The sequence below is a fragment of the Sebastes umbrosus genome, chromosome 13 (genome assembly GCF_015220745.1).
Source record: "Sebastes umbrosus isolate fSebUmb1 chromosome 13, fSebUmb1.pri, whole genome shotgun sequence".
NCBI lineage: Eukaryota > Metazoa > Chordata > Actinopteri > Perciformes > Sebastidae > Sebastes > Sebastes umbrosus.
The window spans coordinates 19,654,763-19,667,692 of NC_051281.1; the positions used below are offsets into that span (position 1 = coordinate 19,654,763).

At 40.8% G+C, this 12,930-nt stretch overlaps 2 protein-coding genes across 2 annotated transcripts; both read left to right on the forward strand.

Moving 5' to 3' along the window:
• The first annotated feature begins 444 nt into the window (after nucleotides 1–444).
• piga (phosphatidylinositol glycan anchor biosynthesis, class A) lies at nucleotides 445–6,718 on the forward strand. Its single transcript, XM_037790690.1, has 7 exons — nucleotides 445–626; nucleotides 1,773–2,249; nucleotides 2,337–2,607; nucleotides 2,983–3,115; nucleotides 3,457–3,589; nucleotides 4,854–5,060; nucleotides 5,854–6,718. The coding sequence occupies exons 2-7, from the start codon at nucleotides 1,803–1,805 to the stop codon at nucleotides 6,139–6,141; spliced, it is 1,479 nt and encodes a 492-aa protein (XP_037646618.1). The 5' UTR covers nucleotides 445–626; nucleotides 1,773–1,802; the 3' UTR covers nucleotides 6,142–6,718.
• A 787-nt stretch (nucleotides 6,719–7,505) lies between these two features.
• On the forward strand, nucleotides 7,506–11,959 carry asb11 (ankyrin repeat and SOCS box containing 11). The gene is made up of 7 exons (XM_037790181.1): nucleotides 7,506–7,646; nucleotides 8,095–8,174; nucleotides 8,265–8,372; nucleotides 9,530–9,680; nucleotides 9,768–9,902; nucleotides 10,680–10,868; nucleotides 10,960–11,959. Exons 1-7 carry the CDS (start codon nucleotides 7,550–7,552, stop codon nucleotides 11,082–11,084), a joined length of 885 nt encoding a protein of 294 aa, XP_037646109.1. The 5' UTR covers nucleotides 7,506–7,549; the 3' UTR covers nucleotides 11,085–11,959.
• Nucleotides 11,960–12,930: the final 971 nt, after the last annotated feature.

Genomic DNA, 12,930 nt, shown 5'->3' on the forward strand with positions numbered 1-12,930 from the left:
GCATTGATTCATGGAGAGACCTTCGTCTGGTCAGCTAACATTACTGCCAAGCAGGTGAAATATAGAGTGATATTGTGGCTTTAGCTGACGTGTGTCGCCTCACTGTTTTGACGGCACTCGCTCACATTCAAGTAGCGCGTGCACACGGTCGAGCACGAGCAACAGGACACTGACTTTCGTTGACTTAACGGCCACAGGTGTCGCTGTTACAACCAATTTCTGATTCTTACAAACAGTCCCTTTAAGCTTGCCTGGGCTTGCCTTAGCCTATGTATCCTAGAATTTATAGCCATACTTATATTAGAGGGAGACTTGTTTTGTGTGTGTGTGAAACTTACCTGCAAGAGTATGAGAGATACAATAAAACACAAATGTTATATTAAATTTTAGATGATACAATGTCACAAATGTCCCTGCAGCAGCTGGCAGCAAGAGCTCCATGTGAAGGAAACGTCATTGCGTGGTGACGTAGGACACGTCATTGCGTGGTAACATAGCGACACACCAGGAAGTGATACAGGCGGCTAACAGGCTAGCTCAGGGCTAGCAAGTGGAAATGAAACTACAGCTGAAAAAGAGCTCTGTGTGTCTTCACAGGCAGGAACAGGATTAACATTTAGTCCACGGTAAGGCAACTCGGACACAGTGGAAAACTATCTGCGTTAGTTTCAGTGAAGTGGTTAAATAAGTCAGTTAGCTTGATGCTAATGTGACGTTATGACGTTGTAATGTAGCTTAAAGGAGCTGGATAAAACTCATCTTACATTACACCAGATCGTCCTCTGAGGTGTTTTGTTTATACTTAATGAGCGAGCTTGACTATCCCACATTAGTTTAACGCATAGTAAATGCAAGTTAAAGGGACAATTCACTCTGAAACACCTATGGGCCTATGTCATAACAAGAGGAGAGCTGCTACACTCAGTGACATGAGACAGGTGCATCACTATGACAACACCAAGGTTATTACAGGTATACTACTACAGGTGCAGATGTTGGTCAACTTAAAACAAAGAAAGAAAATGTGTATGGTTCACTAAAAATACTTGAGATAAGCTAGAAACCGTTTACAATAGTCTGCATTAATGAGTCTGTGAATACCAGAGTATCATATGACAGCTGTAGTTAGAGCTGGAGGGTGTTTATATATGATAAGAGACCAAATACTGTCTGGAAAGTGTCATGCTATGATGAAATATATACTGTAGCTTGCATCTGAATTTTGGATTTATACAGTATGAGTAAAGTACATTTTGATGTGATTAATTCTGAAATGATTAATCGATTAACTGATTAGTTGATGGACAGAAAGTTCATCGTCAACTATTTTGGTAATTGATTAACCATTTAAGTCATTTATGAAACAAAAAGTCCCACAAAAATAGCTTTGGTTCCAGCTTTGCAAATGTGAGAATTTTCTCACGTCGTGATCTAAATATATTTGAGTTTTAGACTGTTGGTTGTACAAAAGCAGGAAACTGAAGATGGGGCTCTGAGAAAACCAAATGAGCATTTTTCACTACTTTCTGAAATTTAATATACCAAACGATTAAGTGAATTTAATTCTTTTTAAATCAACCCAACAGGCTGAAACCCAAAGATAAAGAATTTATAATGACATTAAACAAAGGAAAAAGCAAATTCTCACATAAGGATGTGCAATTTTTTTTGTAAATAAATGACTAAAAGAATGAATGGATTGTCAAACTGTTGGTGATTCATTTAATTGTTTCAGCACTAAATGTATGGTATTTTTTACTTGATAAATTCAGTGAGGTGCACAGCCACACAAGACATCTACAATGGGCCAACGAAGAAGAGCAGCAGCTGTGAATAAGCCTTCATCTCAGAGAGTCTCTGGAGCTCCTGCAGAGGTTGCCGGGGTCCCCAGCAGGAAGCACAACATCTGCATGGTGTCCGACTTCTTCTATCCGAATATGGGAGGAGTAGAAAGTCACATTTACCAGCTATCCCAGTGTTTGATTGAAAAGGGACACAAGGTGGTAATTGTCACGCATGCCTATGGCCAGAGGAAGGGCGTCAGACATCTGACCAACGGACTGAAGGTCTACTACCTCCCCCTGCAGGTGATGTACAATCAATCCACAGCCACCACCTGCTTCCACAGTCTCCCACTGATGCGCTGTGTGTTTGTAAGGGAACGCATCACCGTGGTGCATGCACACAGCTCGTTCTCCGCCATGGGCCATGATGCTCTGTTCCACGCCAAGACCATGGGCCTTAACACGGTATACAACTTATTATGAGCCAGGTCTCAAAATCATTATGCTGCACATAATCTGCTGACATAAACCAAAGTGTATTATCATTTACAGGTGTTCACTGACCACTCACTGTTCGGCTTTGCTGATGTGAGCTCCGTGCTGACCAACAAGCTTCTGAACGTGACGCTGTGTGACACCAACCACACTGTGTGCGTGTCGTACACCAGTAAGGAGAACACAGTGCTCCGTGCAACACTCAACCCAGAGATAGTGTCTGTTATTCCCAACGCCGTCGACCCTACGGACTTCACCCCCGACCCCTCCCAGCGCCAAGACGACAGGATCACTATTGTTGTGGTCAGCCGTCTTGTCTACCGCAAAGGTACAGATGCTGTTGTGTTGGACATTTTAGCTTATTTGTTATATTTCTATTCTATTTATCAAACATATTTCTGCTGGTCAATTAGGGCTGCCATTGTAGGCAGCAGAATGTCATGGTGAATAGGACACTGCCTTTTTTTGTGCAAGCCCTCATGTTGGCACGAGTCATTCACACTTAAATACTGTATCTCCTCCAGTTCCAGAGATGGTGTTACAGTGGTTATATCAGCCAATATAAATATCAGATTTTTAAACACTCAAATATCAATATCAATATCAGTATCAACTACAAATATTCAGCATTGGTCAGGCTTTAATAAGTATTGCATCATCTTCATTGCCAAAGCAAGGGTTCACAATCTCTTCCTCTGCTAAGGAATCGATCTTCTTGGTGGAATAATCCCAGAGCTCTGCCTCAAACATCCAGATCTGCACTTCCTCATCGGTGGTGAGGGACCGAAGAGACTTGTGCTGGAGGAAGTGAGAGAGAAATACCAACTACATGACAGGTACTGTCATATTTGCTGAGGATATTTATGACAGGGAGGTACCACTTAAACCTCTTTCAGGACATGCTCTCTGTAATAACATAAAATGACACCACGTTATCTGCATCATTATGTTGAATGTCAAGTATTAATGTTGCAGCAGCCACATTTCATGAACTGAAAGTTCTGTTTTGCATTTATTGCAAATTCATACAATGTCCGGAAATGATTGTTGTTGAGCAGTGATGTGTGTGAAATACAGTGACTAGTGACCCATGCCAGCAGTCTGGAATAGATAGTCAAATATATAGTTTGTGTGTAGGTGGTATTACATGTGCCTTACTTCTTTGAATTCACTTCAGGGTCCGTCTGCTGGGGGCTTTAGAGCATAAAGATGTTCGTGGAGTTCTGGTGCAGGGTCACATCTTCCTCAACACGTCTCTGACTGAAGCGTTCTGCATGGCCATTGTAGAAGGAGCCAGCTGTGGACTGCAGGTGTGTTGGCATCCATGCAGTAGTTCAAGGGCAGGAAATCGTAGGAAAGACACACTTTCTGCTGGAGAGGAGTAAATTGATCATTAAAATCACGTATTGGGGTTGGATTGGCCATACATGGTCAAGCCAAGGTTTTCCTATATCTAAGAAATAAATGTGGGAGCTGCATTTCCTGTGTTTACAATTACTTTCTACAACTAATTTTAACACAGGGGATTCATGTTGCAACACAAAGCATGGCGAATCACTGATTTCTACAGTTTATCAACTGTATAAAACATGTTTAAGTAATACAAATGAACTATACTGCTAATGGCTAGAAACATTTCCTCAACTCAAACCAACCAGCTTTACAAAAACAGCTCATTTTACTGAACAGAATTGGCTTGACGTAGCTGAAGATGTTGAAGTGTTATGTCGCAGATTTCCTGTGGGTGTGTGCTTGTAGGTGGTTGCTCAACTCTATCTCATAGTACTGCCTAAAAAAACTCATACGTTTTACACTCAAGGGGAAAAAAATGGGGCGGTCGTTTATGGTCAGTTTGTTGCGCAAACGGAGCCATTGATGGAAAAAAGAAATTGTTAAGAATAATAGTTGCAAGTGGTAGACAACAACTGACCACCGAGACGCTGACGTGTGACAAGGGAAGTTGGGTCTGGTGGTTTCTCAGGAGGAAGAGAAAACAGTGTTATCAGGAACTATGGAAAGAATGAAAATAACAGAGTAATGTGATGTAGTGCTAGGAGGATCCCTTACACTTCCTGTCATGTCCAAATAAAGCTGTGAGGAACATTCATTTAAATGTCACCTATGTCTGAATTTAAAAGCCATCAATGTTCTGTATAATTCCATGTCTGAAATTGGCCTTTGAGTATAATGTACCATATTTAGCATTTGAAGCAACATAGAGGCTGATGGCTTAAGGAGTCGCTAACAACAAGACAACCTTTTGTGTACTCTGGGTGTGGTCAGTGCAACATCACTGTTGGGTGTGATGCAGGGTGTGGTGAGAGGTGAGACAGACTTGAAATGTTTAGCCACAAGAGGTCAATTAAGTTGTGCTTTTCACCTGTTAATTTACCGTTTTGTCAGGGTGTGAAGCATTTGATTTTTTTATATGGTAGAAAAAGCACTTAAAAGCACGTACAACATCTGTTCTGGCACTGATGCCAGAACAGATGTTGTACTCTCACGTTGAATGTGATTTATACTTGTGTGTGTCTGTATACAATGTGTACATCCAGTTTTTGTTTTATTTCTCAGGTGGTTAGCACTCGTGTGGGGGGTATTCCTGAGGTGTTGCCTGAAGAGCTGATTACCATGTGTGAGCCTACTGTGCGGGGGTTGTGTGCCGGTCTGGAGACGGTCATCGCCCGGCAGCGTTCAGGGACTGTCGCCTCCCCCGCCTCTATTCATGCGCGTGTGCAAAGCCTCTACACCTGGAGAAACGTTGCAGAGAGGACTGAAAAGGTAGTTTCACTAACACCAAAACTGCCGTTTCATTCAACAGTGTTCTTCTAGTACAATTACAGGTACTTAAGACCTTCTTGTGTCAGTTTTCATTCATTTACAGACCAAGGTGAGCTACTGCTGAAACTTTAGTTTGGACTTTTGGATGTAAACTCAAATGTTAACTATAAGTAACTGGTTTACAGTCATCTTACATGTCATGTACTTTATGAAAAAACTGATTTCTGTAGTCTGGGTATGCCGTGTTTACTACAGCACAATCGAAACTGGATTTATGAGGCTGATACTGTTTGTATCTCTGAGTTTAAAATTGAAATGGAATATCATTTTACTTAAAGGTGCTTTCTTGTATTGAACATACAAAAAAGAAAAAATAGTAATTTGATTTGACTATAACTGAAGCTGACACTAAATAGTCTATAGAAGTCTAAATAAATCAGTTTCCTCAGAAGAACAGTTGACTATTTGACATCTGAAAACTGTGTTCTCACTACAGAACACCAGGCCTCACACACACACACAGACAAAAGACATCAGACAGCAGCATCTTGTATCACTAATACAGTTACAATAAGAAAACCATGCTTTCAAAATAGAGGTGGGGATGGGGAGCAATCTGATTACTGACCTGATAAATGTACACACTCATACAGTAACCAGGTTACTGCAGTGCATGTAAATATGATTTCCTGTGTAATCTGTTTCTGCTGTGCATCTACTGATAGTTTACACAGCTGAAGGCTTCACACTGAATGGCAGATGGTGACACTAATCACTGTGTTTTCCCTCCCAGGTGTACGACCGCGTGGCCGGAGAGGAGGTGCTTCCCCTGGACAGGCGGTTGCGGAGGCTGAGGGCTCACTGCGGCCCCGTGGCCGGCTCCATCTTTGCATTCGTAGCCGTTTTAGACTTCCTCTTCCTGCTGCTTCTGCAGTGGTGGGCGCCAGATCGGTTCATGGACGTCGCCGTGGATGCCACCGGCACTCACGGACTGTGGAGGCAGGAACCGAGCAGTAAAGTCCGAGCTCATTCTAAAAGTGCGGCGAAGCGAGTGGCAGAACCAGAAATGTCAACATCGTGATCACTCCATACCTCTGCCTCACTTCTAGCTGCCTACATGGTGTCATATGTTCCTCTTCGTGGTGCCGACTGACATTTGAAACATGGCTACTGAATGCTGAATGTGCTCATGGTAACCCCCGAACATTGTTTACATTTACTTATCAAAAAGGGACCTTGTGTGAAAGCATTTTATCTAGCATTTTTATATTTAATGATCAAAATGGAAACCTGTGGCACTCCTTGGAGCTTTAATAACTTTTTTGTTATACAGTACTCCGTATCGATTGCACTGAACAGAGGACGTAAAGGGCTGGTTAACTGTACTCTTACTAAACAAAACGGCAGTAACCTATTTTCAGTTAAATGCATACTTAATTTAGAACAATGGTTTTGTCTATAAAATTCAGTTTGTGCAAAGCTGTATGTATAGCAGTGCAAATTACTTTATTTGTCAGATTTTTATATCATGAATGCCACTCCTTTGTTTTATCATTTGAGATGTTACGTATTTATATGACACCTGGGAGTTTTTTTCAGATGATCGTGTGACTCCCAGACAATCCACTCTGGAAAATAAAGCGTGCTTTCTAATGTTTCATCTGTTTTCACATATCTTTTTATATATTTAGATTGTCTACAGCCTTATAGCAGTTTCATCTTTCTAGTGACCATTATATATGAGACAGTACGCCTAGATACACATTAGACGACTACTTTCTTAGAATCAGTTTTACAAAAGAGATGGCTCTGTGGAATGAAGAGTGCCAGACGAAACACAGATTAGCTGTGAAACAGGAGGTGGTAGAGATGGGGTGGAATGGCTTTTCAAGGCCAACAATGGGGATTTGCATAGCGTCGTGATTGGAGGATGAGCATTATATCATGCCTGCAAAAAAAAAGTATGACTCTGTCATGTATTAAATGTGCAAAAAATTAGTAGATGTGTGTCTACATGTTGAACATATTTTTTATAGATATAAAGAGCTGTGTTTTTGCTTTTTTCTGGAAACTTCTGAGAATACATTTATTGCAAGTAATTATAACATTTAGATCCTGTAGTGGCAGAATATTTTAGGGGCTGAAAATATCTTATAACAGTAGATACATAACACTCCTCTTGTATCACCGAAACATCTACACAGAAACTTGTCCGCCCTCTGCTTGTAGCTGTTCGTATGCACATTTCTTAGTGCTTTATTCAAGGGGTTTCATCGTTACAGGCCCTTCTAAAGAACCATTGTTGTGCACATACTGTAGACTACATCCATGGACTGGGACTAGGGTGGGCGGGAGGTGGTAATGTGGGGGAGGTGGCCAAGGACCCAGATAAGAGAGGGAGGAAGGCCGACTTCAGGTTTGTGTATCCGCCTGGAAGAGCTTGAGTCCTGGACAGTCGTGGAGGAATCTTCTGTTATTTCATTTTCATCATGACTGCTGTTCAAACTGACGTTTCCCTGTACTCACAACCTTGGCAGAGGCCCCTGTACATGTATGGGGGGTTTGCATGCAACTCACTGATGGCTGGTAAGTTTTTTATTTGTCTTTTTGGCCATTTCAGCTCATTTTGGTTGTGTTATGAGGGAAATTAATTGGATTACTTTTGTTATTTCTTGAGAAAATGTACAAACTTTGAAGTGAAAGTGTGGTTTAGCTTTGCACATCTTTGCCTTAGGCAAGTGTCCTCATAGTTTTTTGATTCTTAAAAGTTACAATTTTGTTGTCAGGTTTACAGATTGGTTGAGAGATGAAAACTTTGCATGTAAAGATTATTTACTCGGCTCTGCAGTAGCCAACAAAACCTTGGGTTGTTGGTGTTTGGGGTTGGGGTGACCCTGAAAAGCCAGAGAAACATGTATTCAAATGAGGTCATCTTAACATTACAATAGACAGAGAGCAGGACCAGCTGGCAATGAGCATATCTGTGTGTTTTCTGAATGTGGAAACCGTCCTGATCTTTCTCTTTGTGTCTCAGACTTCTGGTCCGATAGATCTCCTCTCCATGAAGCCGCCTGCCACGGCAGACAGCTGATCCTGAGAAGCCTCATCGCTCAGGTAAAATTGAGTGTCTTTTGATGTGTGCACACAATGCACAGCACATCCACGGTTGTGTCTGACAGTATTATCCTCTCTGATCCCCTGCAGGGCCACTACGTAGACACACTCACCATGGACAGAGTCTCTCCTCTCCATGAAGCTTGCCTTGGTGGCCATTATGCTTGTGCCAAGTTCCTGCTGGACAATGGTGCAAATGTAAGAACACTTTGTTTTCAGTTTAAAGACATGCTTCTTTTTGGGGTGTTTTTATGTTTATTTTAGGAATGACAAAATGGACAGATTTGGGTATCACACACTTATTTTGTTAGGTCCTCCGAGCAGTTGGGGGTTTTGTGCCTTGCTCAAGGGCACCTCAGCAGTGCTCAAGTATCCAGCTATTAGTCCACACTTAGTACTAAGTCCATGTGAGGACTTGAAACCCTGACCCTCTGGTTCCCAAGCCAAGTTCCTACGGACTGAAATACTGCTGCCTCCTTAAAATGTGAACGGCAGTCAACGGAGAGAAATAAATATTTATTTGATCCCTTTTGAATTACGCTATGAATCACACATATGATGTTTTTCAATATAAAACATCATTTTGCAAGTCAAAAAAATCACTGTTTGTCATAGTATCATTTAGTTTTGTGTGAAACTGCTCAGTGAATGTTTTAAATTGACAAACATCATACGCGTGATTCATGGCGCAATTCAAACGGGATAAAAAAAAATGATTGTCCCTTGACATTGACTATGGTGCATATTTTTTCTGAAATAAGGTCCCATGGTGGTCCACCGGAAGGGGTGGGACTTAGGCTCTCTATATTGTTAACGTGGCCAATTTTAGATTCATCAGAAACAATTTATGGAAGCAGAAAAAATATTCATGAATGTAAGGATTCTCCCTCCTTTTACATATTACTAGTTGGTCTCAGACATGTAAAACCACCCTCAAGACTATTGAGAAAATGAAAAAGAAACACTTAATCCATCCTTTTTGACTGAATTTGTAAAGAAAACAGTATTACACAATGTTTTTAAAGGGGAACTCCACTCATTTTACTCATCTCTGTTACCTGTTTAAAGGTTTTGGGGAGTACTACTGCATATGTAAAATGAGTAGTATAAAGTATTTTGTGGCTCCAGAGAGAGCTGCAAAATCTGATTAATTAACCTCAGTGATGTCACTTGAGTCAGCGTTAGTTGAAGACTACAAGTTTGAAAATAAAAAAAACACATCTAGGGGTGTGGTCGTGTAGTTAGAAAGAAGTGAGTTTAGAATGTTAGTTTATGTGTGTCATATGTGCTTGTATGTGTCTGTGCAGCTCTTTCGGCAGTAGTGTCATTATCTTTCCTTTTATATCTCCCCATAGGTGGAGGGAGTAACAATAGATGGTGCCACACCTCTCTTCAACTCCTGCAGTAGCGGGAGTGCTGCTTGTGTCAGGCTCATGTTGCAGCATGGTGCCACCATCCACACCCCCTACCTGCTGGCATCACCCATCCACGAGGCTGCTAAGAAAGGTGTGTGTGTGTGTGTGTGTGTGATGTATATAAGTGTAAAGACGTGGATCTTTGAGTGCACAGATTCTGATGCTGTCTCTCCATCAGGTCACGCAGAGTGTCTGGAGCTGCTGCTGTCATATGGAGCTCATATTGACATGGAGCTGGAGGTGGTGGGGACGCCGCTGTATTCAGCCTGCAAGGCCCAGGCTGAAGGATGTGTCGGGGTGCTGCTATACTTAGGTAATGTATAAGATAACTCTGCAGTGTCACAAAAAGTCAGGTACAATCACAGAGAGCTGTTTATTCAATCCCATCTATGTTGCCTTTTTTTGGTTTCACTTCAGATTTCTAACAATAATACAAATAATTATATTTATAGAGCACTTTTCAAAATACTCGAAGACGTTTTACACAAGTTAAATAAAAAAATCCTAGAGGACTAAAAACACACCAAAGGTAGCACAGGACATTAGAGAGTTTCTTACTGACTTTGTACCTAAACTGCGACAAGAACCCCTTTTCACTGTAAAGAAAATATGCTTTCCCTGTGCTGTATATGTTATGTTCAACTTATTCTAATTCTTGCTGCATATTCATTATTAAACAAGATCAAATCAATATACTGAGGTTTCATACCGTGTACAACAAACTTATCCATGTGTCCCTAGTAGATCATTCACACTCTGTGCCAACGTACACTATGTTAAGGGAGAGTATATAAGTAGTATAATCCAAAGTAGGATGACTGACAATTTTGTGTTTTCTAAACTATACAGCCTATAGAATTCATGAATTAAAGCTGCAACAATTAGTCAATTGAAAGAAAATCCAGCGTTGACTATTCTGACAATCGATTAATCCTTTTGTCATTTTAAAAAGCAAAAATATACAAAATAAGACATCAGTGAGGACACATAGATGGTTTTGATGTTTAAGGTCTAAATCGCATAATTTGGCTCTTCTGATTTATTTACTTCAGTCTGGTGTTTAACTGTTTCCATTTGTGTGCTCATGTAGGAGCAGATGTTAAAATCGGGTGTGGGCAGGACAGTCCTTTACATGCTGCAGTTCGAGGTGGAGGAGCCAACATTGTGGATCTTCTGCTGGACTTTGGGGCTGATGGGTGTTGTAGGAACGCAGAGGGAAAGACTCCTCTGGAGCTGTCATCGCCAAACAGCGCAGTGAGAGTCGCACTGCAGGAAAAAGGTAGGCCTATTTTGTGGACATCCATGCATGTTATATAAACCCAGTTTATTTATTTCAAGGTATAAAAACTCTACCCTTTATCTCTGCCCAGGTCCATACGCTCTGTCTGAGCTCTGTCGGTTCTGTATTCGTCTAAGTCTGGGACGGAGTCGTCTCCACAGAGTCTCCGGCCTCCCCCTCCCTCACAGTATCAAGGACTACCTCCTCTACCAATGAGACGTCTCTACTCTGCTACTGGGCTTGTGTGCCATATAAAGTTGTCCTTCACATTTGTGCCTTGCCCCTGACTAACAAGACAAAGTGAAAAAAGACATCCACATTCAGGGAATGGGATTTAGGAAGTCATCTGTATTTTGTAACAGGGTTGCTTTTGATATTATAATAATTGTAATTACTCATGGTATATTCTTTGGATACAATTGTTGGAAGTTCAAAGATATTCATATTGCTGCTACTTTAATGTATCAGGGTTTTATATTTTTATACTTTTTATTTTTATAACTTTGTATGAAGCCTTTTTTTGGCTCCAGTGGGAGCTGCGCGGAATCTGATACGTTGCCTCAAGTGATGTCACTTGAGTCAGTGTCTGTTGAAGACTACAAGTTTGAAAAAAATAAATAAATTGGGGGTGTGAAGTTTAGCACGCTCCTCTTCTCTGCTTGAGGTGGTCGAGTTGCATTGTGGGTAATGTAGGCGACAGGTTTCGACAAAGAGGAAGCATGTGTGGAACAAAAAAGACGATATCTCTGGTTCTGCTGCATCAATTTTGATCCATTTTTTGTGAGCAAAACTAAATCGTGGGAGTACTTTATATTATGGAGGATCTCACAAATAGGTATACGGGGTAAATCTCTGTATCCACTTAGAGTAGATACTGTATTTTGTTAAGAAATATGTTAAAAAGATGATTGTAATATTGTTTTGTATTCTTATTATCATTGAGATTACCGCCTGGTCACTACTTCATGTTAGTTTTCTGATCTGTGTGTGCAGTAGTTGTTAGCCTTAAATATTTGTATTGGGGTTTTTGAACAGTAGAGTAATATGCAGTCATGTATGTTATAATGTGCAATAAAAACTACTGACCTGAATATCCTCTCTGCCGTGATTCTTTCACCAGTATAATATCCATATCTGCCAACCCAAGCTAGATCAATTGTTTCCAAAGGCCCGAGCCTTTATTATACTATAAGACACACAAGTAATCAATGGACTATAAGGAAACAACTGGCATATAGCTGAGAACATTTAGTGAATAAAGTGTGATGTTTTAAATTGTTTTAAATTTGATGGACTTACAAAATAGGTATAAAACCAGCAAGACTTGTGTAGCACTGTCAAATCTGATACACATGATACAATTAGGGATTACAGGATAAGGCAAAGTTAAGTACATATGACATTTTGAAAACAGCAGTAAGAGAAAAGGATCTAATGAACTGAGGGAGTTTCGTAGCCGGTGTTGCTGAAGGGGAATTCATTTCCCGTATTCAAATGCCACCCTGAAAGGTCACCTCTGCAGAGACCTGAAAAATCTTGTTTGAGCTGATTTGACTTGACGTGTCATTACCCAAACGGCAAAGAAAGGCCTCGGCCTTCAGCAAAAGTTCTGAAAAAGGGATATATGTTGTGATTTTGGGTGTTTATTTGTGTGTGTCTGTGTGTGTGTGTGTGTGTGTGTGTGTGTGTTGATGGATTTCCTGCTGCTCATAGATTCAGTGGTCACCACTGCTGTACCTGTGAGAAAGTATTTCATCTAGTACAAAGCGACCTCTGAAGGTGTTTAAACACAGAGGGCATATTAGATTAAACAACTTGGATGTTGACATTTTCTTTGAAGCCATCGTTTACAGTGGGTTTCGGTGCAGGTTACATACAAAGAGAAGATCCAATGCAATAAAATCAATAATTCAAAGAATGTAATATTTAGCTCCAGTCACTTGCTCCATGGTAAAAGGTCAGATATGCATCAGTCTTTTACTCTGCAGAGAGATGTGCAGCAGAGCCACAGTTCACAATTCAAGTTTTATTCATTGAGTTTTAACAGCTAACAGATCACAAT